Consider the following 26,788-nt stretch of genomic DNA (forward strand, 5'->3'; position numbering starts at 1 on the left):
TCCCAAGCCACAGAGTGATTTTCAGGGTTGTTAGGCCATGAACTTCTGACTTGAGATTTTCCAGAGCTCTTCCTGGTACACCACATTATTTCATCAAATGAGGCTTTATGAGAAAGTGCTTTGTAACCTGGAAAATAGTTTACAAAATTTTACATACTATTTGTATGCTTATCAGAACTTCATATATTTTAAATGAAAAATAGTGACACAAATAGTGTCAGTAAATGTTGTCATGTGCACTAAGTGATCAGAATCAATGTTTAATCTGTAATGTATAATCATGATAGAGAATCAATTTAAAAAATCATTTTTTCTTCAAAGAAATATTTGTTTTAAAAAATACCTACTACATTTGCAAGAATGTTGAGAAATAGGAACTCTCATATAATGCTAGTGGGAGCGTAAACCAGATCAGCTTTAAAGAGAAATTTGGCAGTAACTATTAAAGCCCACAATTCAAAAATCTCACTTATCGCTTATACACCAGAGAAATTCTCCCACATGGGCATAAGAAAATATGATGTTCATTACATTACTGTTTAAAGGAAAAAAAAAAGCTAACCAAGGTTTATTTTGAAAATTCTGTCAATCTAATTGAATCTCCTTTTATAGGTGCTGTCTGATTTTCTTTTTACAAACATTTATTTTAAGTTCAGCAAATATGTTTTTTTGGTCCCTCTAAAAGTAGTCATGTATGGAAGTGAGAGTTGGACCATAAAGAAAGCGGACTGCCAAAGAATTGATGCTTTTGAACTGTGGTGTTGGAGAAGACTCTTCAGAGTCTCTTGGACTGCAAGGAGATCAAACCAATCAATCCTAAAGGAAATCAATCTTGAATTTTCATTGGAAGGACTGATGCTGAAGCTGAAGCTCCAATACTTCAGCCACCTGATCCAAAGAGCTGACTCACTGGAAAAGACTGATGCTGGGAAAGATTGAAGGCAGGAGGAGAAGGGGACGACAGAGGATGAGATGGTTGGATGGCATCACCAACTCGATGGACATGATTTTGAACAAGCTCTGGGAGTTGGTGATGGACAGGGAAGCCTGGCGTGCTGCAGTCCATGGGGTTGCAAAAAACTGGACACGACCGAATGACTGAACTAAACTGAAAACTAGATTGGCTATCTTGAGTCTGGCATGGTAAAACTGTAGTTCCTGATTTTGAGACAGTGGAACAAAACAATAATATCAAGCATAATTATGATATTTTTTAATGTTATAGTACACAATATATTTCAGCCTCATGACCACCTCTGAATGTACGGTAAGTATGTAAGCGGGCGGCCCCATGGCAAATAGATGGAGAAATAATGGAAACAGTGACAGACTTTATTTTCTTGGGCTCCAAAATCACTGCAGATGGTGACTGCAGCCAGGCAATTAAAACACACTCGCTCCATGGAAGAAAAGCTATGACAAACCTAGACAGCATATTAAAAAGCAGAAATATTACTTTGCAACAAAAGTCCATAGAGTTTTTCCAGCAGTCATATATGGATGTGAGAGATGAACCATAAAGATGGCTGAACACCGAAGAATTGATGCTTTTAAACTGTGGTACTGGAGAAGACTCTTGAATGTCCCTTGGACAGCAAGAAGATCAAACTAGTCAATCCTAAAGGAAATAAATCCTGAATATTCATTGGAAGGACTGATGCTGAAGCTAAAGCTCCAATACTTTGGCCATATGATGTGAAGAGCTGACTCATTAGAAAAGACCCTGATGCTAGGAAAGATTGAGGGTAGGAGGAGAAGGAGATAACAGAGGACAAGACGGCTGGATGGCATCACTGACTCAATGGACACATTTGAGCAAACTCCAGAAGATAGTGAAGGACAGGGAAGCCTGGAGTACTGCAGTCCATGGGGTCACAAAGAGTCAGACATGACTGAGTGAATGAACAAAATATACATATATACACACATATAATGAAATTAGGTGTTTTGGTAATTAGTCTGATTCTAGTTGTCAAGTTATAAAATATATTGATCCAATGTATATGAACTTTGAAATCAAACAGCCTTGATTCAAATGCTAGCTCAGTATTTGTAGGCTGTGTGGCCTTAGATAAATCACTAACCTTCATTGTACCTCAATGTCATCATCTGCAAAACAAGGATCACAATAATAGCCCTTGCTTTATTGCACTGTAATGATGATTAAATGAACTAATACATGAAAAATCACCAGGGGTATCATATTTGAAAACTGTTAGATACTATAATGTTCTGGAAAAAAAAAAAAACTAGTTCATCAAAATTTATCCTGAATAACCGTATTTATATGTCTATATTGGTCAAATGCATCAAAAAGTCACTTATTTCTTAGATTATCTGCCTTTGAGGATTAACCAATTAACTAAGAATCTCCACTTGTCAAAGTTGTCAGGGAGTGATTTTAATTAATTACTACATTTAAACATAGTTCATCTGTATCACACAACAGATTACTTGTGATCAAAACTATCTGCTGATCTAGAAAGGGCAGCACTGTCCACCCAAATTTTATTTATGTAAATAAACATCAGCTGTTTTACACGGTGTCATATCTGTTGACAAGTTGTCTAACAGTTTCTCATCTTTCATATGTGTCTGTATTAAATCTCCAAGTAGAATAATATGTAAACAAGTGAAAGGTGGGGATTTTTTAGTTAAAATTTGACATTTGGCATTCTTTTCTTTCTTTTTCACTATTCTCTTTTTAAAAGTTCCTCTTCATCTCAGCACTATTTATAATAGCCAGGACATGGAAGCAACCTAGATGTCCATCAGCAGATGAATGGATAAGAAAGCTGTGGTACACATATACAATGGAGTATTACTCAGCCATTAAAAAGAATACATTTGAATCAGTTCTAATGAGGTAGATGAAACTGGAGCCTATTATACAGAGTGAAGTAAGCCAGAAAGAAAAACACCAATACAGTATATGAATGCATATATATGGGATTTAGAAAGATGGTAATGATAACTCTGTATGAGAGACAGCAAAAGAGACACAGATGTATAGAACTGTCTTTTGGACCCTGTGGGAGAGGAGAGGGTTGGGTGATTTGGAAGAATGGCACTGAAACTTGTATACTATCATATATGAAACAAATCGCCAGCCCAGGTTCAATGCATGATACTGGATGCTTGGGGCTGGTGCACTGAGATGACCCAGAGGGATGGTATGGGGAGGGAGGAGGGAGGGGAGTTCAGGATGGGGAACACATGTATACCTGTGGCAGATTCATGTTGATGTATGGCAAAACCAATACAATGTTGTAGGGTAACTGACCTCCAACTAAAATAAATAAATTTCTATTTAAAAAATAAATAAATAAAAATTCCTCTAAGTTTCTCATCAAAAATGACAATGTTAATTTACCATCCTGATTAAGGATTTATGGTATAGATCATAGGGGTTGTTAAAGCAAGTTTAGCACTGGGTATTTTTCTTTTTTCTTTTCTTTTTTTTCCTAGAGAGATTGGAATTTAATTGTTTCCTTTTTAGACAAATATTCTTTTGGATTGCCAGTGATGAAAGGGTATACAGATGTCCAAAGCAATGTAGCACAGTGGGATTATGTGCTAAGGACCAGGGCAAGACAGAAAAACAAGCAAAGTCCAGATCAGTTCAAGCTACTTCTTAGTAAAATCTCAAATGACCAGCTTTTGTTTTATCTTTGCCAATTCCTATCAAAAGTTCAAATGAAGTTTCGTTGTGTTAACTATTTACATTTCTTTTATTTCTTATATTAACCATTTGTAAAAACAAAGGAATTTCACTAGATAAAATTGGGAATTTGTTTAAAGGCGAGCCAATTTAAAATAAAACAACACGTGCTAATATACATGGCTTTCTTCCTATTAAAGCACCATAAATAGGGCTTTATATAGTAGCCTTAATTATATGACAGAATCTATACCTAAACATTCTCTTTTGGACATAGACGAAATGATCTTTCATACCACATTTCATTGATAAACATGAAAACAAAAACTTCATGATTTTATCTTAGTTTTCAAACCACACTGAGGTAAAACTATCTTGTCTATTTCTACATACCAAGAAAAATATTACAAAGTACATAACCACAATTTTTAATATCAGGAGAATTATTTACAAGCATTCCACTTATTATTTATTTACTTTATATGAATTTTCCATCATCAAGACCTTTGGGTACATTTATAACATACTGTGATTTTTTTTTTTTTTAATCACAGAGGACTTACAATTTAAACTAAAGATTGCAAACTAAGTCCATGGGCTAAATTCAAACCACAGTTGAGTTTTGCCTTGCCTGTATAGTGTTGCTTTTTTTTTGGGGGGGGGGGGGTTTATAGACTTTGTTACCAACATTTAAGAATTGGAGAGTTTCATATAAAATTCTGGATTCCCAGCTTCTCTTAAACAGTCAGATATTAACAACACTGAACCTGAATTCCCATTCTGGCAGCAATCAGCTGAGTTGAGTAATAGCTGCTACCTTTGGAGTAGGAAATGGCAACCAACTCCAGTATTCTTGTCTGGAGAATCCCATGGACAGAGGAGCCTAGTGAGCTACAGTCCATGAGGTTGCAAGAATCAGACACGACCAAGCACCTAAACCTACCTTGGAAAGAATATATGTTCTCCTGGTCACCATAGTCCCCACCACTCGCTATTGCTTATTGCCTTTCATTTATGCTACCATCCTTGCTTCAGTAGGTATTAGAATTTGCGAGTCTCCAGTTTCTCTGTAGTTTGTGTGTCAGTACATATACTTTCAAAAATATTTCACAGTTTTTCTCAGATTACAGCAAATGTAAAAACTGCATATATAATGTGTATTTGGATTAATATATCTGCATATGTAATGTGTGTTCTGATTAATCTAAAAGTAAATCTATACAGTTTTAAACTGTTTTAATTTAGAGAAAAAAGTTGACATTGATTTGCATGTCATTTTACTTTTAAAAAGTCAATTTCAATGCCTGAATTCAATTGCATTTATATAAAATCAAAAACACTTATTTTCAATATCCCAAACCTAACCTCAAAGCTCAATCCATTTAAACTTTTTCAGTTAAAATCATTCATTAATTAAATCTAGTGAGTTCTAGTCTCCCTAACATTGAGGTTACAGTTTAAAAATAAATTTAGCACTTAAGGAGGCACATCCACTGCTTCAGGTCACTTGGATATTCTTTAGTGTGCATGATATTTGAGAGTAACATTTAGTACAGAAAATACCCCAGATATTTGAAACACCACCCTGATGATTTTCATTTTCCATGTTGAAAACCCAGGACAAATCACATGGTATGGCCCCCATCTTTCCAACAACCCTATGAAATTTTCCTTGTAGAAAAAAATACAGATAAAACATGCATCATGAGCAGCCCTGAAGGAAGGAGTCAAAAGTCACCAAAGAGTGATTTAACCTAAAGAGGGGGTGTTACTGGCAGGCAATATCAAAATGTACTTTAGAATTATGAGTTGCCCTCCTTGTCCCTTAAATCTCTGTTAACTGCCAATTCTTTGTTCCCATTACAACCTAAAAGGTATGAAGCCTTGAGCAATATGGTGTCTCTGGTTGCAATTTAGCTGAAATTGTCATATATATAAAGTATAAACCTTAAGAGTTTCAAATACTTTAAAAATGTATTTTTAGAGTAAAGTTAATTTCAAATATTTTAGAACTAATATCATGCTTACAGCATATATATCTGTGCCTAATGCTTAGAAAGATTCCAGGAGATTAGAATGCCTGGGTTACTTTTTGTTTTGTTGTGGGTTTTTTTGTTTTTTTTTTTTTTTTTTTTTTGCATTATTGCTATAGCACACTTAATAGCCTGTGCTGCCCTGCAAAAGTGAATGTACCTTCCTAAGCATTTCAGAGCCACAGGGCAGGTGAATTACTTTCCCATGATTTTACATAGGTGACATTATTTTTATGTCAGTGACCTTACTCAACCCCCATCAACTTTGTACCCTTTCTCTAGCTTCTGCTTTAGTTCCCAGGAAAGGAGATGCTTTCTATGGTGGAAGTCATCTCCCACCTGTGTGATCCTGGGATCCATTCTCAGTTAATACAGTATATATGAACGATCATTAACTGGCAATAGTGAAACTGTGAAGACCCCAATTAACTAAAACCCTCAAATAGATAGACAGGTTCTAATCAGGTATTTGGATTTTATTATTAATTAAGGATTAAGCAAGATTCAATATTTGCTGCTGAAAATTTTAAACAGTTCTACTTTCCTACCTTAGTAAATATAACACAGGGAACAAAATTATCGAAGTTGGGCTGAATCTGTACAGGCTCCAGGACATTCTCAGGAAGTTGATTTTTAAAAAATAAATACATAAATACCTGTTAACAGCTTGTTTTCTTGTCATTTGCCTCTTCCTTCTAAAAGGAGAGTGTAGCAAAAAATAAATAAATAAAACTGGTTAATTGAGAGCTCTGGTTAGTTAGTTTCCAATTAATCAAGGCTTTATTATATTTTACAAAAAATCTTAAATTCTGCAAAAATTTTAGATAGGTTACACACAATGAAACACCAGCAGGGAAAACACCAAGAAAGTAGGAAAGCCTGAATTGCTATCAGATAGTATTTTAAATATATGAATAATGTTATTACATTTCTGGTCTAATCTCCACTGAGTAAAGAATAATGTGAAATGTCATGTAGTTTAGGGCTTTTCTACGTATGAAGGCAAGGAAATATCACTATAAATTTATGTTGAAGAAAGTGGCTTAGGCTCATAACAATTTCAAAAAAAGGATTCAGGAATATTGTGTCTTTTCCCTTTCTCTCAAGAGCCTTCCTTCCCATCCCATTGGATATGCCAATACTTTTTAGGGAAAATAATCCTTTCTAATTTTTTTTTTCTCATTTTTATCAGGCCAACAGGATGATAAAAGTAAGCCAATATCAATGCTATGCCTTAATTTCCTAAACATGGAGCCATTAATCACACAGCTCACTATACACTTATTTCTGAAGCAATGCTGAACTATCTTACATCTTCCCCAAAAGGATTATGCGCACACACACACACACACACACGCTCAGACACATACACATACACAGTCATACACACATTTGCACAAAATAAGTTAAACATAAAAAAGAGATTGATAAAAACCGATATAACCATCTTAGTTAACAAAACAACCATTATTTCTAACAGTATAATAGTTCCCAGTGCTCCTATACCCTTTAAGAACAATGAAATTTAAAATGATAAGCAAAAAAAAAAAAAAAAAAAACTGTAAGTAACGTAATTTGGCTATTTTGAGCCTTACTGCATTTCTTAGTACTACAGAAACAGGAATTTCCCTCTAATACCCACTACAAATACATATGGTCAGTTCATCACCTCTTCAAAATCTCTCCTTCTAATAACTTTTTTTTTTTTTTTGAAAGGCAACTGCTTTCCTGCTTAAAGGTCTATAGAAAGATTTTTTAAATAAACCACAGTTGCAAACATATATCTGAGGTTGCTGGGGAAAGGAGGCTACAGTGAAGGAAAGTGAGCATTTTTCACCTACTCTTGTGTCTGTCACTCAATTGTCAGAACTATTTGTTTTTGTTTTATAGTTCACTTACCCAACCTGTTTTGAAATTACATTTTCTTTAAGTAGAATATACCCATACTTACCAAGTCAATGATAATGCATACTTCCTTAATCTAGTGGGCTTTATGTTGGAGGACATTTTTCCCTTTCACCAGAGATCTTCCTTCTTTAACTATAAAACTTTCTGAACTCAACAGAACTTTTTTGACTGTCACCATATGTACATAATTATACTAAGTTAAGAAAAAATAATTTAAATCTTCTATAGCTTAAGTTTCATAGATTATTTAAAATAGATTTTGAAATTACCAAATTCTGAAATATTCTTGTTAGAATTATCTAATAAATATATAAATATCCATGAGCTAACTGTCCTTTTATTAAGGATTTTTTAATTTATTAGAAAATTAGGAGTTTACCTTGACTTTTGAAAATTTCTCATTTGTCTTGTCAATTGTTTAAGAATGTATTATACAATACTGCCTAACACTAGTTATAACTTCAGGACCTTAGGGACCACGAGATAAATACATATGCTTTATTTTTGACATTCAAAATAAAACATGATCTCTACATTTCTGAATTTGTTCAGAAACAGTATCATTCAATCAAAGTAGTTGCCATATATTCAAATTTCCAAAAGAGCAATAAAATATTTTCTATGCTTTAATAAATGTAAAATGATTGTACACCTTAAAAACATACAAATTGGGCTCCCATGGTGACTCAGGAGTGAAGAATCCACAGGAGACATGAGTTTGATCCCTGGTTTAGGAAGATTCTACATGCCAAAGAGCAACTAAGCCTGTGTGCCACAAATATTGAGCCTGTGGTCTAGACAATGGGAACTGTAACTACAGAGCCCACGTGCAGCAATTACTGAAGCTCCTGTGCCCTACAGCCCAGTTCTGCAACAAGAGAAGCCACCACAATGATAAGCCAGCACACTGCAACTAGTGAGTAGCCTCCACTCATCATCTCAAGTAGAGAAAGCCCATATACAGCAACAAAGATCAGCCAAATAAATAGATAAATAAAATGATTATTTAAAAAACATACAAATTTTGTCAGCTACCTCAATAAAACTAGAAAAAAAAAGTTTCCTATGCTTTTAAATGAGTCAGCGATTAACTTGCACATATTGCCATACTTTAGAGACTACTAAATTCTTTAGCTATTCCTCATGCAGATAAGATAAGGTAATCATTGAATGTGTTTTCCTGGCCCAATGCAATAAACAAAATGCTGATTTGGGAAACAAATGTAATAAATATGTCCTACCCTGACTCTACCTCTAACTTTATCTGTAGGGGATAAATGACAAGTAAATCTGTGTTGGTAATTTTTTTGTTTCTCTTTGGAGATGTGATTACATCATGGTAAAGGGTAACTGTTGCATTTCCACTGTTGGAGCCTTTAGGAAACTTTCTTCACTCTAATAACTTTCTTCATTTTATATGCCAACTCTTACTCCACAGCAGCTTTTATAAACCTGTTTAATCTCTTTAGGGATCCTGGAAATTCTTTGACAAGAATGTATGTCAAAAGAAAAAGGAGCTGAACCTATCTTTCATTTTAAAAATATAAAAATAGAGGCCTGGATATTTCAGGCCTACTTAAGTTTCCAGAGGGCATCCAAACAGCCTCTTGATCACTTAAGTCTCCAAAGGCATGATCCTCTCATTCAAGAAACCAATCAATAAAACAACTTCCGCCTTTCCTCTATAAAATTCAGAAATTTATTTTGAAGAATCAAAGCTACTCCATTTTGTAAGGTTCCCGGAAAAGAGCCTTTGGAAATCCCCTGACCTCACCCCACCACCTTCGAACCAATCAGAACCCTTGGCCAGCCCAGGAAATTCGAATCAAGCCCGGGAAAGGAAAACCAATCAGAACTCAACACCTAACCCTTCACCAGAAGGTGACCAATCAGACCCGGAGACTCCCGTTTTTTGAATTTTTCTCTCAATAATACTCTATATAAGCAAATGTAATCCAGAGCTCAGGGCTCCTCCCTATAGCTGCTGCGTCGGTATTGGTGGGAGCCCCAGCTCGAGCTTGGTAATAAAAACTCTCTTGCTTTTGCATCGGATATCAGCTCCCTAGTGGTCATTGGGAGATTTCTCGACTTGAGCATAACAATTTCTCCTAGAACTATTTAAGGATAACAAAAACTTTGGTCATATTAAATATGTTTCTTCTGAAATACTTTGGTGCATGAGCTTGACTCTTTAAAAAGTCAGTCGGATTTAAAGTCAGTCTAAAGGGAAGAAAAGGAAAATTAAATATGGGATGGATTGGTAGTTAATAAGTGAGCTTACAGCATTTAAAATTTTTGTAAGAAGGGGGCATCGATACATATATATTGTAAATAGTAACATAAATGAATTCTAATTATTAGATAACATATCTGAAATTATTCCTATTTTATCAAGCTTTAAACATCAAAATTCCTCAAAATCTTCATAAATTTTAAACCATTTATTGTTGTGGCATATTTGTCCACAATATTTCTGTTGGACATTTTTTTCCTTACAATCTTGTTATCAATGATTGTAGGTTTGTCTAGAGAAAACATGAGTGACCCTTTGAATCCTGTTCTTGGTCCATTTGGGAATTCTAGCCAGCCTTTCATAAGAGACTTTTTAAACCTTGTTTACACTAGTTATATTTCATGTCTGCTGGTTGATGATTATGTCTTTCTATAGTATGTTTAGTGTGACTCACAGAAAACACTAAGGAAATGCTCTAGAAGCCAAAGCAAACATTTATGGTAGAAGTACATTAAAGCCCCTGAGACAATGGGTGCAATCACTGCTTTATCAGCTTTTAGTTAACCTGTTTTTGATGATTTGATAACACACTGAGGCAATAGTAAATTGGCCTACTTCTAAATAGTATGTCAATGTATGGCAAAACCAATACAATATTGTAAAGTAATTAGCCTCCAAAATAAATTAATTAAAATAAATAAATAAATAAATAGTATGTTGCCTACATAAAGAAGTTAGTGGCAGTCTCCAATTCTGAATTACTGAACAAAATGGTGTTTCCTTCATAGCATTTATAGTAATGTGTAAATATTTTATTTATTCTTTGTATTTTAGCTCTATTTTTCTTTTTTATATAAATTTATTTCTTTTATTGGAGGTTAATTACTTTACAATATTATATTGGTTTTGCCATACATCAACATGGTTTGAAGTAGAATTTCCATTGACGAATGAGTTTAGGTTTCTTGTTCACAAAGTAAGCATTCAGTAAAAAGTTGTCAAATGAACAGGAAATTAGTTATGTAATGGGACAATTTACTCATTTAAATCCATCATTGTAGAGTCTTCAAGCTTATTTTAATAAAGTATATCTTAAGAACATATTTCTGCTATGCTACACTGATTTACATCATTGACGATGGGGCTTAATTTCTATAAGGACAGCCAGGGTGTTTTAGAATTAGTACACTTTCACTGAGTAGCTAAAGTTGATTAGAAATATCATGAGCTCAAATTTAATTGACGGCATCAAATATTCTGAACTTTTGATAGGTAAAAATATAGAATCATTATGAAGTTACTCAGGAGAGAAATAATAGTTTAAAATTCATTTTAATTATACCTTTACTTTTTGTTAACATTTGGCTTATTTGCTTAGTGAAGCTTAAATTAAATGTGAAACACTGAAGTTCTATAGGCAGAACTCAGCTAAGCTGTTTCTACCAAAATGAGGTCATTTGCCAGTTGATCATTCTGGTAATCCTATCTGGTTTAGTCTTGCTGCAGATGAAGACAATCAAGCACTGTCAGAGCAAAGGAATCTTGATCTGGATATGCTCTCAATGTAATGGTAAGGGGCAGGAGTGGGAATGAAGAAAATTATGTATCTGAAACTCTATTAAGTCCCTTACATTCCTCCCTTGATTTAATCTCTGACAAGGACCGTTCTACCATCATAAAATAAAATAAGATTAAACTAAAAGCATATTATCACCAATTAAGACATGAGAGGCAAGTACTTAACATTACAAATTATTACATTTTGATATAGCTCCTTTTTAAATTCAGAATTCCATTAAATAATAATACCTTATAGTTACATAGATTTACAGCAACAAAACACCTTACTGTTACACAGTTTTACAGTTCTCATCATTAACTAATGCAGTACAACTACTCTATATGCAAAAGTGGGTTTGAAACACTGTCCCATTTGTATATATGTAGAAACTGAGATTGAAGGATTTTTAATCCGATTCAGTGTTCTTCCACTTCCTATTGTTGACAATATTTATCTGAGTATGAATGAAATACCCCCCTTTTCCTTGATATTTCTTCCTTGATCATTTTATCACTTTCATGATATGTAAAGAACCAACTTCTTTAAGAGTTAAGGGAAGCTCTTCAAATAGTTATAATTGATATCTAACAGTTTGTGTACTGATCTTACAGAGGCCACTTTCATCTCCCTGATAGCAGCTTCTTAGCTCAACATATATCTACAAATATTTACAGATCATCAACTATGTACTGCTGGGAGCCAGCGTGAGGAATTCCACCCGTGACAAGGTCATGCGGCAAGAGCTCTGATGGCAAGGCTAATCAGACCTCAGGTTTTCCCCCTGGAATTTCCTGAGCATCCACCCCCCCAAAAAAAATAAGAATCTGCCTGCTTTTCCACTCTTCTGATATTCTCTGGAAAAAAGTCAATTCAGGGCTTTAGTCTTCTGCATTTGAAAGGGATGTTTCAGTTAAACCCCCTCTGATAGCTCTCTAGCTTGCCTAACAGGTTCCCCCTGACCTCATACAGCCTGTGAATTGCTTACAGCCCCCCAACCACGAGAGGCACAAAGCTTGAAACCATATTAAAGATACAGAGCCTTTTCTAAAGAGTTAAAAATTATATTGGTAGAGGGTTTTCACTGCTGACTCAATGATTGCTGCCAGACCTCCATATTCTTTATCTTTTAGGCACCTGGAAGGATGTTACTCAATGTAAGCAGGATGTAGAAAAAGATACATAGTAGTTTTGATGTTAGCAACACTAGACTTTTGAGTTAATTGCTTCTCTTTTGCTGTAAATCACTGTACTCCCTCTACTTGTTATAAGTTGTTATATCTTGGCTGTGTAAGAATGTAACTTTATTTAGTGCTTTCTGAGAATGACACCAGACCTTGGGAAGATCAACACAAATAAGTCTTCTGGTTGACAAACCCTTATCAGAAAAAAGGCTGTAAAATGTTAATTGGCCCTTTTGGCTGGAAGATGATGTAAATTACCTAAGACTTGTGTATACAATTAGGTATGCAGAGAGAAAAGCCTGGTTTTGATAAGAGTCTGGACTGCTAACACTGCATAACTTTGTGTTACCCATTGATCTCCATGTTTTATCTAAAGTATAAAAGGCCTTCTGAACAACAGAGGACAGAGCCAGTCGCCGGACTGGTTTCCCCCATGTCTCTCTCTCTTTTTCCTCTTTACTTTAACTTCAGGCTGAATTTCCTCCTGGGGCACAGAGGCTCGCCAAGTCTACTTACTTGCCCTGGCTGTTAAGACTCACGTGAAAGGGAGCCTAAGGCGAGGCACCCTTAGATATTGAAGCGAGCGCCGGTGGCCCAACGTAGATGGTGCAAATTCCTTGTCTGGAATTTTATTGATCTTCCGTGTAATCCAAGCTATTCAGCCCTCTTCCTCCACCTAATTCTCCTACTACACTATTTCTTCCTAATCTAATCTTATATTAATAAATAAACAAGTCTTTCCTTGCCAACGCCACCCACCCCTTGAATTCCCTGGATCTACCAGGGCTGGACCCCAGCAATGTACAGAAGGCTTTTAGCTATGGGGCTATGGAGAGTACAAAAATCTTCAAGCATAGTCCCTGTTATCAAGTATGTTATAATCTGAAATAAGAAATATAGTCACAAATTATTGCACTGAAACTGTGAGTAGTAAACTCCACATGTTTTCCTAGCATAGAATAGTAACTCAAAAAATCTGATGAATTGAAGCTGAATGCTATAAGAAAGCTGTGGTACATATACACAATGGAGTATTCCTCAGCCATTAAAAAGAATACATTTGATCAGTTCTAATGAGGCGGATGAAACTGGAGCCTATTATACAGAGTGAAGTAAGCCAGAAAGAAAAACACCAACACAGTATACTAACACATATATATGGAATTTAGAAAGATGGTAATGATAACCCTGTATGCAAGACAGCAAAAGACACAGATGTTTAGAACGGACTTTTGGACTCTGTGGGAGAGGCAGAGGGTGGGATGATTTCGGAGAATGGCATTGAAACATGTATACTATCATGTAAGAAATGAGTCGCCAGTCTATGTTCGATACAGGATACAGGATGCTTGGTGCTGGTGCACGGGGATGATCCAGAGAGATGATATGGTGTGGGAGGTGGGAGGGGGGTTCAGGATTGGGAACTCATGTACACCCGTGGCTGATTCATGTCAATGTATGGCAAAACCAATACAGTATTGTAAAGCAAAATAAAGTAAAAATAAAAATTTTAAAAAATATATGTTAAAAAATCCACTGAGATAAAACTTAAGATGTGCATCCTCTCTTATATATATATGTAACATTACAATAAAGATGGAAAAGAAATGGGAAAAAAAATAAAGTTGAATGCTAATAGCTTAAGAATTTAATAGCTAAAACAAACTAATAGCTATACGAATTTAGATGAAGGCATCACTTATATCTAGAGTGATAGCTATAAGAATTTAACAGCTATAACAAACCAATAAGCTGTACAAATTTAGATGAAGGCATCACTTATATCTAGAGTGATAGCTATAAAAACTGAGCTATACGAATTTAGACGAAGGCATCACTTATACCTAGAGTGGTAAGTGAAATTATGATGAAAGAGACAATCTTTGATTTCAGCCTTGAAGAATAGATAGATTTTGGAAAACAAAGAAAGAGGATAACATGCTTTAGGAAGTTGAAACTGACAAGATGGGCAGAATGAATTGCTACGAGTGTTTGGAGGTGAGATCATGTAGGAGGTAACTGCAATGTCCTCTGCATGAGATGACCAGATAAAGATGAGAATCAAAAGGAATGGACATGTGCAATAGAAAGTCTAAAGCTAGCATTAATATGACTTAAAGCTTAAATTAGCATGGAAACAAAGTATAGAATGGGAGCAAAGGAGAACTCTTAGCTTATGACTATATTTCCATGAAATTTGATCTTCCAAATTTCATGAAACCTAGCAATAAATGAATTTTTAAACAACAACCTCTTCTGTAAGCAATAGTATTAACAGAAAGAACATTGAACAAGACATAAGGAGACCTGAGTACTGGTATCAAATATGCAACTGTATGATGCTATATGTATGAACTGATGATGTTGTTAAAGCACTCCACTCAATATGCCAGCAAATTTGGAAAACTCAGCAGTGGCCACAAGACTGGAAAAGGTCAGTTTTCATTCCAATTCCAAGAAGGGAAATGCCAAAGAATGTTCAAACTACTGCACAATTGTACTCATGTCACATGCTAGCAAAGTAATGCTCAAAATTCTCCAAGCCAGGCTTCAACAGTACATGAACTGAGAATTTCCAGATGTTTAAGCTGGATTTAGAAAAGGAAGAGGAACCAGATATCAGATTGCCAAGTTCGTTGGATCATAGAAAAAGCAACAGAGTTCCAGAAAAATATCTACTTCTGCTTTATTGACTACGCCAAAGGCTTTGACTGTGCAGATCACAATAAACTGTGGAAAATTCTTCAAGAGTTGGGAATATCAGACCACCTAACCTCCCTCCTGAGAAACTTATTTGCAGGTCAAGAAGCAACACTTAGAACAGAATATGGAACAATAGATTGGTTCTGAACTGGGAAAGGAGTATGTCAAGGCTGTATATTGTTACCCTGCTTATTTAACTTACATGCAAAGTACATCATGTGAAATGCCGGGCTGGATGAAGCACAAGCTGGAATCAAGACTGCCAAAAGAAGTATTAGTAACCTCAGATATACAGGTGACACCACCCTTATGGCAGAAATTGAAGAACTAAGCAGCCTCTTGATGAAAGTGAAAGAGAGTGAAAAAGTTGGCTTAAAACTCAATGTTCAAAAAACGAAGATCATGGCATCTAGTCCCATTACTTTAAGACAAATGGGGAAACAATGGAAACAGTGACAGACTTCATTTTCTTGCTCCAAAATCACTGCAGATGGTGACTGCAGCCATGAAATCAGAAGACGCTTGCTCTTTGGTAGAAAAGCTATGACAAACCTAGACAAACCTATGACAAACCAGTGTATTAAAAAGCAGAGATATTACCTTGCCAACAAAGTCTATCTAGTCGAAGCTAGGTTTTTCCAGTAATCATGTATGGATGTTAGAGTTGAACCATAAAGAAAGCTGAGCACTGAAGAATTGATGCTTTTGAACTGTGGTGTTGGAGAAGACTCTTGAGAGTCCCTTGGACTATGAGGAGATCCAATCAGTCCATCCTGAAGGAAATCTATCCTGAATATTCATTGGAAGGACTGATGCCAAGTCTGAAACTCCAGTACTCTGGCCACCTGATACGAAGAACTGACTCATTGGAAAAGACCCTGATGCTAGGAAAGATTGAAGGCAGGAGAAGGAGACGACAGAGGATGAAATGGTTGGATGGCATCACCAAGTCGATGGACATGAGTTTGAGCAAGCTCCAGGAGTCGGTGATGGACAGGGTAACCTGGCACGCTGCAGCATATGGTGTCGTGAAGAGTTGGACACAACTGAGCAACTGAACTGACTGATACAACTGTATGTGTGACCATGAGCAAATGACTTGCCCTTTCTAGATCCCACTATCCTTATTTGTAAAACTGGGGTTAGATAAATTGACCTCTCCAGCCCATCAAGCTCAAATAACTTGTGGTCCTCTGATTTTTGAGTTGCCAACTACTTGCCTAAAATAAAAGCAAAAATAAACAAATGGGGTCTAATTAAAATTGAAAGCTTCTGCACAATAAAGGAAACTCTAAGCAAGGTGAAAAGACAGCCTTCTGAATGGGAGAAAATAATAGCAAATGAAGCAACTGACAAACAACTGATCTCAAAAATATACAAGCAACTCCTGCAGCTCAATTCCAGGAAAATAAACGACCCAATCAAAAAATGGGCCGAAGAACTAAATAGACATTTCTCCAAAGAAGACATACAGATGGCTAACAAACACATGAATAGATGCTCAACATCACTCATTATCAGAGAAATGCAAAATGACAATGAGGTACCACTTCACACCAGTCAGAATGTCTGTGATCCAAAAGTCTGCAAGCAACAAATGCTGGAGAGGGTGTGGAGAAAAGGGAACCCTCCTACACTGTTGGTGGGAATGCAAACTAGTACAGCCACTATGGAGAACAGTGTGGAGATTGCTTAAAAAACTGGAAATAGAACTGCCTTATGACCCAGCAATCCCACTGCTGGGCATACACACCGAGGAAACCAGAATTGAAAGAGACACATGTACCCCAATGTTCATTGCAGCACTGTTTATAATAGCCAGGACATGGAAGCCACCTAGATATCCATCAGCAGATGAATGGATAAGAAAGCTGTGGTACATATACACAATGGAGTATTCATCAGCCATTAAAAAGAATACATTTGAATCAGTTCTAATGAGATGGACGAAACTGGAGCCGATTATACAGAGTGAAGTAAGCCAGAAAGAAAATCACCAATACATTATACTAACACATATATATGGAATTTAGAAAGATGATAATGACAACCCTGTATGCGAGACAGCATAAGAAACACAGATGTGTAGAGCGGACTTTTGGACTCTGAGGGAGAGGGAGAGGGTGGGATGATTTGGGAGAATGACATTGAAACATGTATACTATCAAATAAGAAATGAATCGCCAGTCTATGTTCGATACAGGATACAGGATGCTTGGGGCTGGTGCACGGGGATGATCCAGAGAGATGATATGGTGTGGGAGGTGGGAGGGGGGTTCATGTTTGGGAACTCATGTACACCCATGGCGGATTCATGTCAATGTATGGCAAAACCAATACAGCATTGTAAAGTAAAATAAAGTAAAAATAAACATTAAAAAAATATATAAAAAAATAAAAATAGATTAAATTAAAACTTATCTGAGAAATTAGTAGCTATTGCAACATAGTTGCCACTCCAGAGACATATTTCTTTCTTAATTCATAAAAAGTTATTGTGATGCCTGTCAGTGGTATTCAGCTAAGGGACATATCCTTTCTATGTTTCAGAAAAGTACTGAAGGAAAATCCTTCAGACATTTTACCTCACAAAGTAAATCAGTAGAGCATTGTTCTGTTTGATGCTACAGAAAAATTGACTTGAAATCCTGAGGAGTACAGATAGTTTGTTTCAGCAAATTTCACTTCCACTGAATTTATACATCTCTTTTACAATTATCTGTATTGTAATAAAAACAGAATTGGGACTCTCTTGTTGGTCCAGTGGCTAAAATTCTACGCTCCCAATGCAGGGGGCCCAGGTTCTATCCTTGGTCAGGGAACTAGATTCCAAATGCTACAAGTAAGACCCAGTGGAGCCAAAAAAAAAAAAAAAAAAAAAAGAGCTGACATTATGTTGAAGTGAGTTTATTTTCAATTAAATCTTCTTCAACTATTCTCTGTAAAGATTATAGAAATTCATAATTCTATTCTGTTCTGGGTTCTCTTTTGTCTTCACAGCTAATATCTGGTAGCTCTAAAGTCAATCTAATTCCATTTTTTCAATGCTACATCTTTTTTAAAAATATGGTATGACCCAGAGGGATGGTACGGGGAGGGAGGAGGGAGGGGTGTTCAGGATGGGGAACACGTGTATACCTGTGGTGGATTCATGTTGATGTATGGCAAAACCAATACAATACTGTAAAGTAACCTCCAATTACAATAAATAAATTTATATTAAAATAAAATTAATTAATTAAAATACCATTAAAAAATATGGTAACTAGAACTAAGCATAACACTCTAAGTGAGGTTATAGGAATGTTGTAATCTTATCATCAATCCCACAGAATTTTAGATCTTTCTTTTAACCCTGAAAAAGTGAAAGTGAAAAGTGAAAGTGTTAGTTGCCCAGTTGTGTCCAACTTTTTGCGACCCCATGGACTGTAGCCTGTCAGGTTCCTCTGTCCATGGAATTTGTAAGGCAAGAATACTGGAATGGGTAGCCATTCCCTTATTCAAGGGGTCTTCCTGACCCACAGACTGAACCTGGGTCTCCTGTATTGTAGGCAGATTTTTTACTGCCTGAGTGACCAGGGATAACCCTGAATGTAGGTAAAAATAAGCTGTCATTCATCAAGAACATCATAGGTTTTTTTTTTTTTTCATTTCTTCTTTAGACAATTAGTTTTATTTGGAACCTCTTGATTGGAAAATTTCCAGAAATTTTGATGACGCTTTTATTGGATATACAGGTTTTTTAGCCTGATATAGTCCCACTTGCTTATTTTTGCTTTTGTTTCCCTTGCCTTTGAAGTCAAATTCACAAAATTATCTCTCAGATTGAAGTAAATGTGGTTATCACCTAGATTTTCCTCTAAGAACGTTATGGTTTCAGGACTTACATTCAAGTCTTTAATCCATTTGAATTAATTTTGTGTATGTTATAAAAGGACAGCTGTCCTTTTACAATATATACAGTTTTCCCAACACCATTTAAGAGACTGTCTTTGCTCCATTATATGTCCTTTGCTCCTGTATCATAGATTAATTATCAGTATATGTGTGGGTTTATTTCTGGGATCCCCATTGGGTTCCATTAAACTGTCATTTCTGTGCCACAGATTAAATGTTCATGTATGTGTGGGTTTATTTCTGAGATCCCCATTGGCTTTCACTAAACTGTCATTTTTGCGCCAGTGCCACACTGTTTTACATTACTGTAGCTTTGTAGTGTACTTTGAAACCAGGTGATATAATACATCCAGCTTTGTTCTTTCTCAAGAATATTTTGGCTATTCAATGTCTTCTGTGGTTCAATAAAAATATGATGATTATTTATTCTAGTTCTATGAAATGTGCCATTGATATTTCCATAAGGATTGTATTATATCTATAGATTGGGTAGAATGGGTATTTTAACAATATTAATTATTCCAATCTATGAGCACAGAGTTTTTCAATTTTGGTCTCTTCAATTTTTTCCATTAATGTCATTAGTTTTCAGCATACAGGTCTTTCATCTCCTTGGTTAAACTTTTTCCTAGGTATTTTATTCTTTTTTGATGGAATTGCAAATGGAATCATTTCCTTAATTTCTCTGAGAGTTTGTTAAGAACGTATAGAAATGCCACAGGTTTCTGTGCATAGATTTTCTATTCTGAAATTTTACTGAATTCCTTCATTAGTTGTACCAGTCTTTGGTGTAATCGTTAGGGTTTTCTATATACTATCATCTCATCTGTAAGAAGGGCTTGCCTCATAGCTCAGTTAGTAAAGAATCCACCTGCAATACAGGAGACCCCAGTTCAATTCCCTGGGTTGGGAAGATCCGTTGTAAAAGGGATAGGCTACCAACTCCAGTATTCTTGGGCTTCTCTTGTAGCTCAGCTGGTAAAGAATCTGCCTGCAATGCGGGAAATCTCGGTTCAATCCCTGGGTTGGGAAGATCCCCTGGGGAAGAGAAAGGCTACCCACTCCAGCATTCTGGTCTGGAGAATTCCATGGATTGTATATTCCATGGGGTCACAAAGAGTCAGACATGATCGAGCAACTTTCATTTCTCTTTCACTTTCATCTGTAAAAAGTGACAGTTTTACTTCTTTTCTATTTTAAATGCCTTTTAATTTCTTTTTTCTTGCCTAACTGCTATGGTTAAGACTTCCAATACTATTTTGAATAAAAGTGGCAAGAATAGGTACCTTTGTCTTGTTCCTGACCTTAGAGGAAAAGCTTTTAGTTTTTCACCATTGAATATGATGCTAGCTGTGGACATGTCAGATATGGCCTTTATTATGTTGAGGTATATTGACTCTATGACCACTCTGTGGAGAGTTCTTACTACAAACGCATGTTGAGTTTTGTCAAAAGCTTTTTATGTATCTATTGAGATGATCATATATTTGTATCCTTCATTTAAAAAAAAAAATTTGAAAGTTTTGGCCACAGCAATCAGAGCAGAAAAAGAAATAAAAGGAATCCAAATTGGAAAAGAAGTAAAACTCTCACTGTTTGGAGATGACATGATCCTCTACATAGAAAACCCTAAAAACTCCATTTTTTTATTCACACTAATTGATTTGTAGATTTTAAGCCATCCTTGCATCCCTGGAATAAATCTCACTTCTTCATGGTGTATTATTATTCTAATGCATTTTTGGATTAGGTTTGTTAGTATTTTGCTGGAGACTTTTGCATCATGTTCCTCAAGGATACTGGACTGTAACTTTGTTTTATTGTGGTCTCCTTGTCTGCTTTTGGTATCAGGGTAATGTTTCATAAAATGTGTTTGGAAGGTTTCTCTCCACTTCAATATTTTTTGTAAGAATGTGAGAAGGATTGGTCTTAAATCTTCTTTTAATGTTTTGGGGATTTCATCAGTGAGGCTATCTGGTCTTTGGCTTTTGTTGGCTGGGAGCTTTTCGACTACTGTTTTAATTTCCTTATTAATAATCAATCTATTCAGATTTTCTATTTCTTCATAAACAGTCTTGGAAGATTGTATGTTTCTATTAATTTACATTTCTTATAGGTTGTCTGACTTGTCAGTAGAATCATTTCTACACAGAAATATTGGTGTTAAGCAAATATTAAATAATACACTACACCAGAGTTTATTCAACTCATAATCTGAAACAAAACTCTGTAGGGGAAAAACAGAGGGGTGAGGTAGGAGGGGAGGTGACAGGAAGAATGAGAAAAGATAAAATAGGTTGGGAAGAAGAGAGCAACCCATAACTCTGGTGTCTTCACTGCCTATAATACCCAGCTCCCAATACACACACACATGCACACACACATACCCTTTGTCTGCCCAGCAAATTCGTAACCATCCTTAAAAACTCCACTCAGATATCACTTTATCTGTCTCTAAGACCTTTGTTTTGGAATAAAGGGGAGAAGATTGCTATCAATACATTTGTCTGATGGGTATTCAGAGGAAAAGAAAATACAGAAATACATAAACAGGATATTTATTGGCATCCTTTCATTGGTTCACTCCATTTAATCAAGCGTACATAGGTATAGCAATTCAGTTTCTTCCTTTGATTTGCAGGTGAATAAAGAATGAATTTAAAAACACAGAGGTAATACCCAAGCATTACCTTATTAAGGCTACATGTTTGGAAAAACTATGGAAAAGTTTAGCAAAAATAATATTATTCTGTTCTAATGTATTTAAATATATGATGAATGTCACAACATAGAATTTTACTCTAAAGAGTAAATTTTCGCCTGATCCTATAATTGTAGTGGCTTCTATAAGAGAAACATTTACCTACACATTTCCTTATAGAGAGCTCAGATTGTTTCTGTTTTGTAATACATTGTGTGCTCAGGCATTTCAAAGCTCTAAAAGTCAGGAAATAGTTTTCATGCCTATTTCTTAGAACTAAAACACAGAACCAAATGCAAAATGATTTGTAATCCTGTTTGTACATAATAAAAATAATAAATGCTATGCATTAATAAAAATACTGATTAAATATAATACAGACAAGTTAATATAACTAAGAATATACAGAGAAAACCACCTCAGAGCACCACTGTTCAGCTTAGCTTCCACAATTCATTAGATTCTGGTTATGCTTCTAAAAATGATTATGCTGCATGAGATGCAAAAGAACTATGATGAGAAGATTCACAGAAAAACAAAGATAACTGCAAAAATGAAGCTTCCTTTCTGGCTTACTTCAGTCTGTATAATAGTACGGGGAGGGAGGAGGGAGGGGGGTTCAGGATGGGGAAAACGTGTATACCTGTGGCAGATTCATGTTGATGTATGGCAAAACCAATACAATACTGTAAAGTAATTAAACTCCAATGAAAATAAATAAATTTATATTTTTTAAAAAATGAAGCTTCCCATTCTAACTTAACACCTTAAGTTGAATGATATTAATTTGATGTGTAAGAATATTTAATGAATTACCTTGAAAAACTCAACTTGCTCTTTTCTATTTTATGTTTTTTCCATTTCAAAAATTAACAGGGCTAGAGTCCAAAGCTGACCAAAATAAAGCTGTGTCTGTAATGGCAAAAATATTAAAGATGGAAATGCTTTTTTAAACAAAGTCCAAATTATCAGGTTCACAGAAGCTAATTATGTCCTCACTATTAAGGGAACATTTCCTTTATTCCATTTTGAAGAAAACTGTTTTGTTAGATTTCACAAAAAGAAAACCTTACCTCTACCTCAAAAATCTAAAATATACTACAATTTTCCTCATATCAAATTTAGTATGTGAATTTTAGAGCAACGAGGTAAAGGGCTGAACAAATAATTCTGTAAAAAATTAAATGCATTGATAATAGTATAAAGGTGGCACAAAATACCTTTTTAAATCTATACCTTTTTAATTCTATAGGACTGGTACATACTAGAGACAAAAGACAAAAGGTTTTTAAACAAGATTTTCTTTAAAAAAAAATGTAAGCAGTGAAAAGAATCAATGGAATATTTGAACCTAATCATAGCTTTAAAGAAGGGTTCAAACTGAGGCTGTACTCATTTTCACATTTGAATTAAGCTCTGGGGTCACCATTCATAACAATGCTTTGATGTCTTTTGATTATCACTCAATAAATACACTTCCAATACTAAAGGTTAAAAACCTACACATCTTGAGTTAATAACACAAAATGTGATATCTATCATATTAAGAAATCTAAGATACAGCATCACTCACAAGCCTAGTGGCAAAGCATGTTAATTTTAACAGCACTCCAAGATGACAAGAGTCTGAGTAGAAGGTTTGTTCGCAGATTCTGTCAGTACATGAGAAAGCCTTCAAATAAGAAAAAGACAGATTGTGGGACACTGACTTGTAAATAATACCTCCACATTAGAATCCATGAGCTTGAGTCTCTCTAGAAAAATCTCTGCATTCATAGCAATGGGTGGTCTTAAGAGTACTTTGCCTAAAGTGCCTTCTTGAATATATGTTTAAAAATTGTGTATTCATAAAAATGAGATATTAACAGGTTTGAGTATCAATCCCTAATATTCGGAAGCAAAAGGTAAGGGGTAAATAAGACCTTAAACAGAAAGCTTAAGTTATAAATATTAAGGAACTTTTCCCCTTAGCAAAAACTGTTGGGTGGAGCAGGGGCTGAGGTCAGGGGTGGCGGCAGGAGGGGAGGCATGCAGTACTAGTATCCCAAGGCATTGATTTGATACTGATTAATAGAATAAAAACTGTATTTGAATTCAAAATGTTGATATCCCAACTGCAACAGTAGCATTTATGTTTCTTTGAAAGACGATGGTGAGCCTTTAATTATTAAAGCAAACGTATTTAACAGATGGTCAAAGAAAAGTACTTTTAAAAAGTTGCCCAGAGGGTTATATAAATGAACAAGCTAAAACATCTGGCAGCTGGTGCATGAAATCAATAATAAGAAAATTACTTCTACTGTATCTTTGTTTTCATTGTCTAGTTGAAGACAGAGAAGACAAGAGAAAGAGCAAGAGGGAATCAACTTGTGAACTTCACAAATAGGCTGAATGGATTGAGTATCTAATCAGAAAGAGAGAAACCTCTTGAAGTGAGGCTATAAAACTAAGGAAATAGGGTTGTGTGTGTTTGTGTATGTGTGTGTGCACACACGCTCTTGTTTGTATGTGTGTGCAAGTGTATCAAGGTGCTGAGTGGACAGGAATATAGAAATTAAACTCTCCTGACTACTTGGGCTACACTGTTGTGAGTGATTGCTGATTTTATGGCCTCAAAAAGTCCAATTTGCACTTATGTTCAGTTCAGTCATTCAGTCGTGTTCAACTCTTTGCAACCCCATGGACTGCAGCAAACCAGGCTTCCCTGTCCTTCACTATCTCCCAGAGTTTGCTCAAACTCATGTCCATCGTGTCAATGATGCCACCCAACCATCTCAAATTCTGTTACCCCCTTATCCTCCTGCCCTCAATCTTTCCCAGCATCAGGGTCTTTTTCAATGAGTCAGCTCTTCGCATCAGATTCCCAAAGTATTGGTGCTTCAGCAAAGGTCCTTCCAGTGAGGATTCAGGGTTGAGTTTCTTGAGGATTGGCTGATTTGATCTCCTTGCTGTTCAAAGGACTCTCAAGAAAGACTCTTCTCCAGCACCACAATATGCAAGCATCAACTCTTCAGTGCTCAGCCTTTTTTTATAGTCAAATTCTCACATCTGTACATGACGACTGGAAACAGCAGTACCTTTGACTATATAGACTTTGGGGCAAAGTGATGTCTTTGCTTTCTAGTATGCTGTCTAAATTTGCCATAGCTTCCCTTCCAAGAAGCAAAGGTATTTTCATTTCATGGCTGCAGTCACCGTCCACAGTGATTTTGCAGCCCAAGAAAATAAAATTTGTCACTGCTTCCATTTTTTCCCCTTCTATTTGCCATAAAGTGATGGGGCCAGATGCCATAACTTAGATTTCTGAATGTTGAGTTTTAAGCCAGCTTTTTCATTCCCCTGTTTCAACCTCATCAAAAGGCTCTTTAGTTCCTCTTCACTTTCTGCCATTAGAGGAGTATCATCTGCATATCTGAGGTGGTTGATACTTCTCCAACCAGCTTGATTCCAGCTTGTGATTCATCCAGCTTGGCATTTTGCATGATGTACTCTGCATATAAGTTAAATAAATAGGGTGACAATATACAGCCTGTCGTACTCATTTCTGAATTTTGAATGAATAAACTGTTCCAGCTTCTTGACTTGCATACAAGTTTTTCAGGATACAGGTAAGGTAAGCGTATTCCTATCCCTTTAAGAATTGTTCAAAGTTTGTTATGATGCACACAGTTAAAGTCTTTAGCATAGTCAAAGAAGAAGAAGTAGATGTTTTTCTGGAACTTCCTTGCTTTCTCCATGATCCAAGCAATGTTGGCAATTTGATCTCTGGATCCTCTGCCTCTTTGAAACCCAGCTTGTACATCTGGAAGTTTTCAATTCACATACTGCTAAAGCCTAGCTTGAAGGATTTTGAACATATCCTTGCTAGCATGTGAAATGAGTGCAATTGTCCACTAGTTTGAACATTCTTTGGCATTGCTCTTCTTTGGGATTGGAATGAAAACTGATTTTTTTATTTAAATTAATTTATTTTAATTGGAGGCTAATTACTTTACAATATTGTATTGGTTTTGCCATACATCAACATGAATCTGCCATGGGTGTACACGTGTTCCCCATCCTGAATCCCCCTCCCACTTCCCTCCCTGTACCATCCCTCTGGGTCATCCCAGTGCACCAGCCCTAAGCATCCTGTATCCTGCATCAAACCTGGGCTGGCAATTCGTTTCTTATATGATACTATACATGTTTCAATGCCATTCTCCCAAATCATCCACCCCCTCGCCCTCTCCCACAGAGTCCAAAAGATTGTTCTATACATCTGTGTCTCTTTTGCTGTCTCACATACAGGGTTGTTGTTACCATCTTTCTAAATTCCATATATATGTGTTAGTATACTGTATTGGTGTTTTTCTTTCTGGCTTACTTCACTCTGTATAATAGGCTCCAGTTTCATCCACCTCATTAGAACTGATTCAAATGTATTCTTTTTAATGGCTGAGGAATACTCCATTGTGTATATGTACCACAGCTTTCTTATCCATTCGTCTGCTGATGGACATCTAGCTGGCTTCCATGTCCTGGCTATTCTAAACAGTGCTGTGATGAACATTGAGGTACACTTGTCTCTTTCAATTCTGGTTTCCTCGGTGTGTATGCCCAGCAGTGGGATTGCTGGGTTATAAGGCAGTTCTATTTCCAGTTTTTTAAGCAATCTCCACACTGTTCTCCACAGTGGCTGTACTAGTTTGCATTCCCACCAACAGTGTAAGAGGGTTCCCTTTTCCCCACACCCTCTCCAGCATTTATTGCTTGCAGACTTTTGGATCGCAGCCATTCTGACTCGCGTGAAATAGTACCTCATTGTGGTTTTGATTTACATTTCTCTGATAATGAGTGATGTTGAGCATCTTTTCATGTGTTTGTTAGCCATCTGTATGTCTTCTTTGGAGAAATGTCTATTTAGTTCT

At 35.9% G+C, this 26,788-nt stretch overlaps 1 protein-coding gene across 1 annotated transcript in view; it reads right to left on the minus strand.

The window, feature by feature from the left end:
- The window catches only part of DACH2 (dachshund family transcription factor 2), an 807,465-nt gene that overhangs the window by 605,026 nt on the left and 175,651 nt on the right, over positions 1 to 26,788 (minus strand). The window contains exon 2 of the mRNA XM_052662672.1: positions 6,351 to 6,389. Coding sequence (XP_052518632.1) covers positions 6,351 to 6,389 — 39 coding nt within the window. The remainder of the gene's footprint in view (positions 1 to 6,350; positions 6,390 to 26,788) is intronic.

Source organism: Budorcas taxicolor, chromosome X, assembly GCF_023091745.1.
Source record: "Budorcas taxicolor isolate Tak-1 chromosome X, Takin1.1, whole genome shotgun sequence".
NCBI classification, from domain to species: domain Eukaryota; kingdom Metazoa; phylum Chordata; class Mammalia; order Artiodactyla; family Bovidae; genus Budorcas; species Budorcas taxicolor.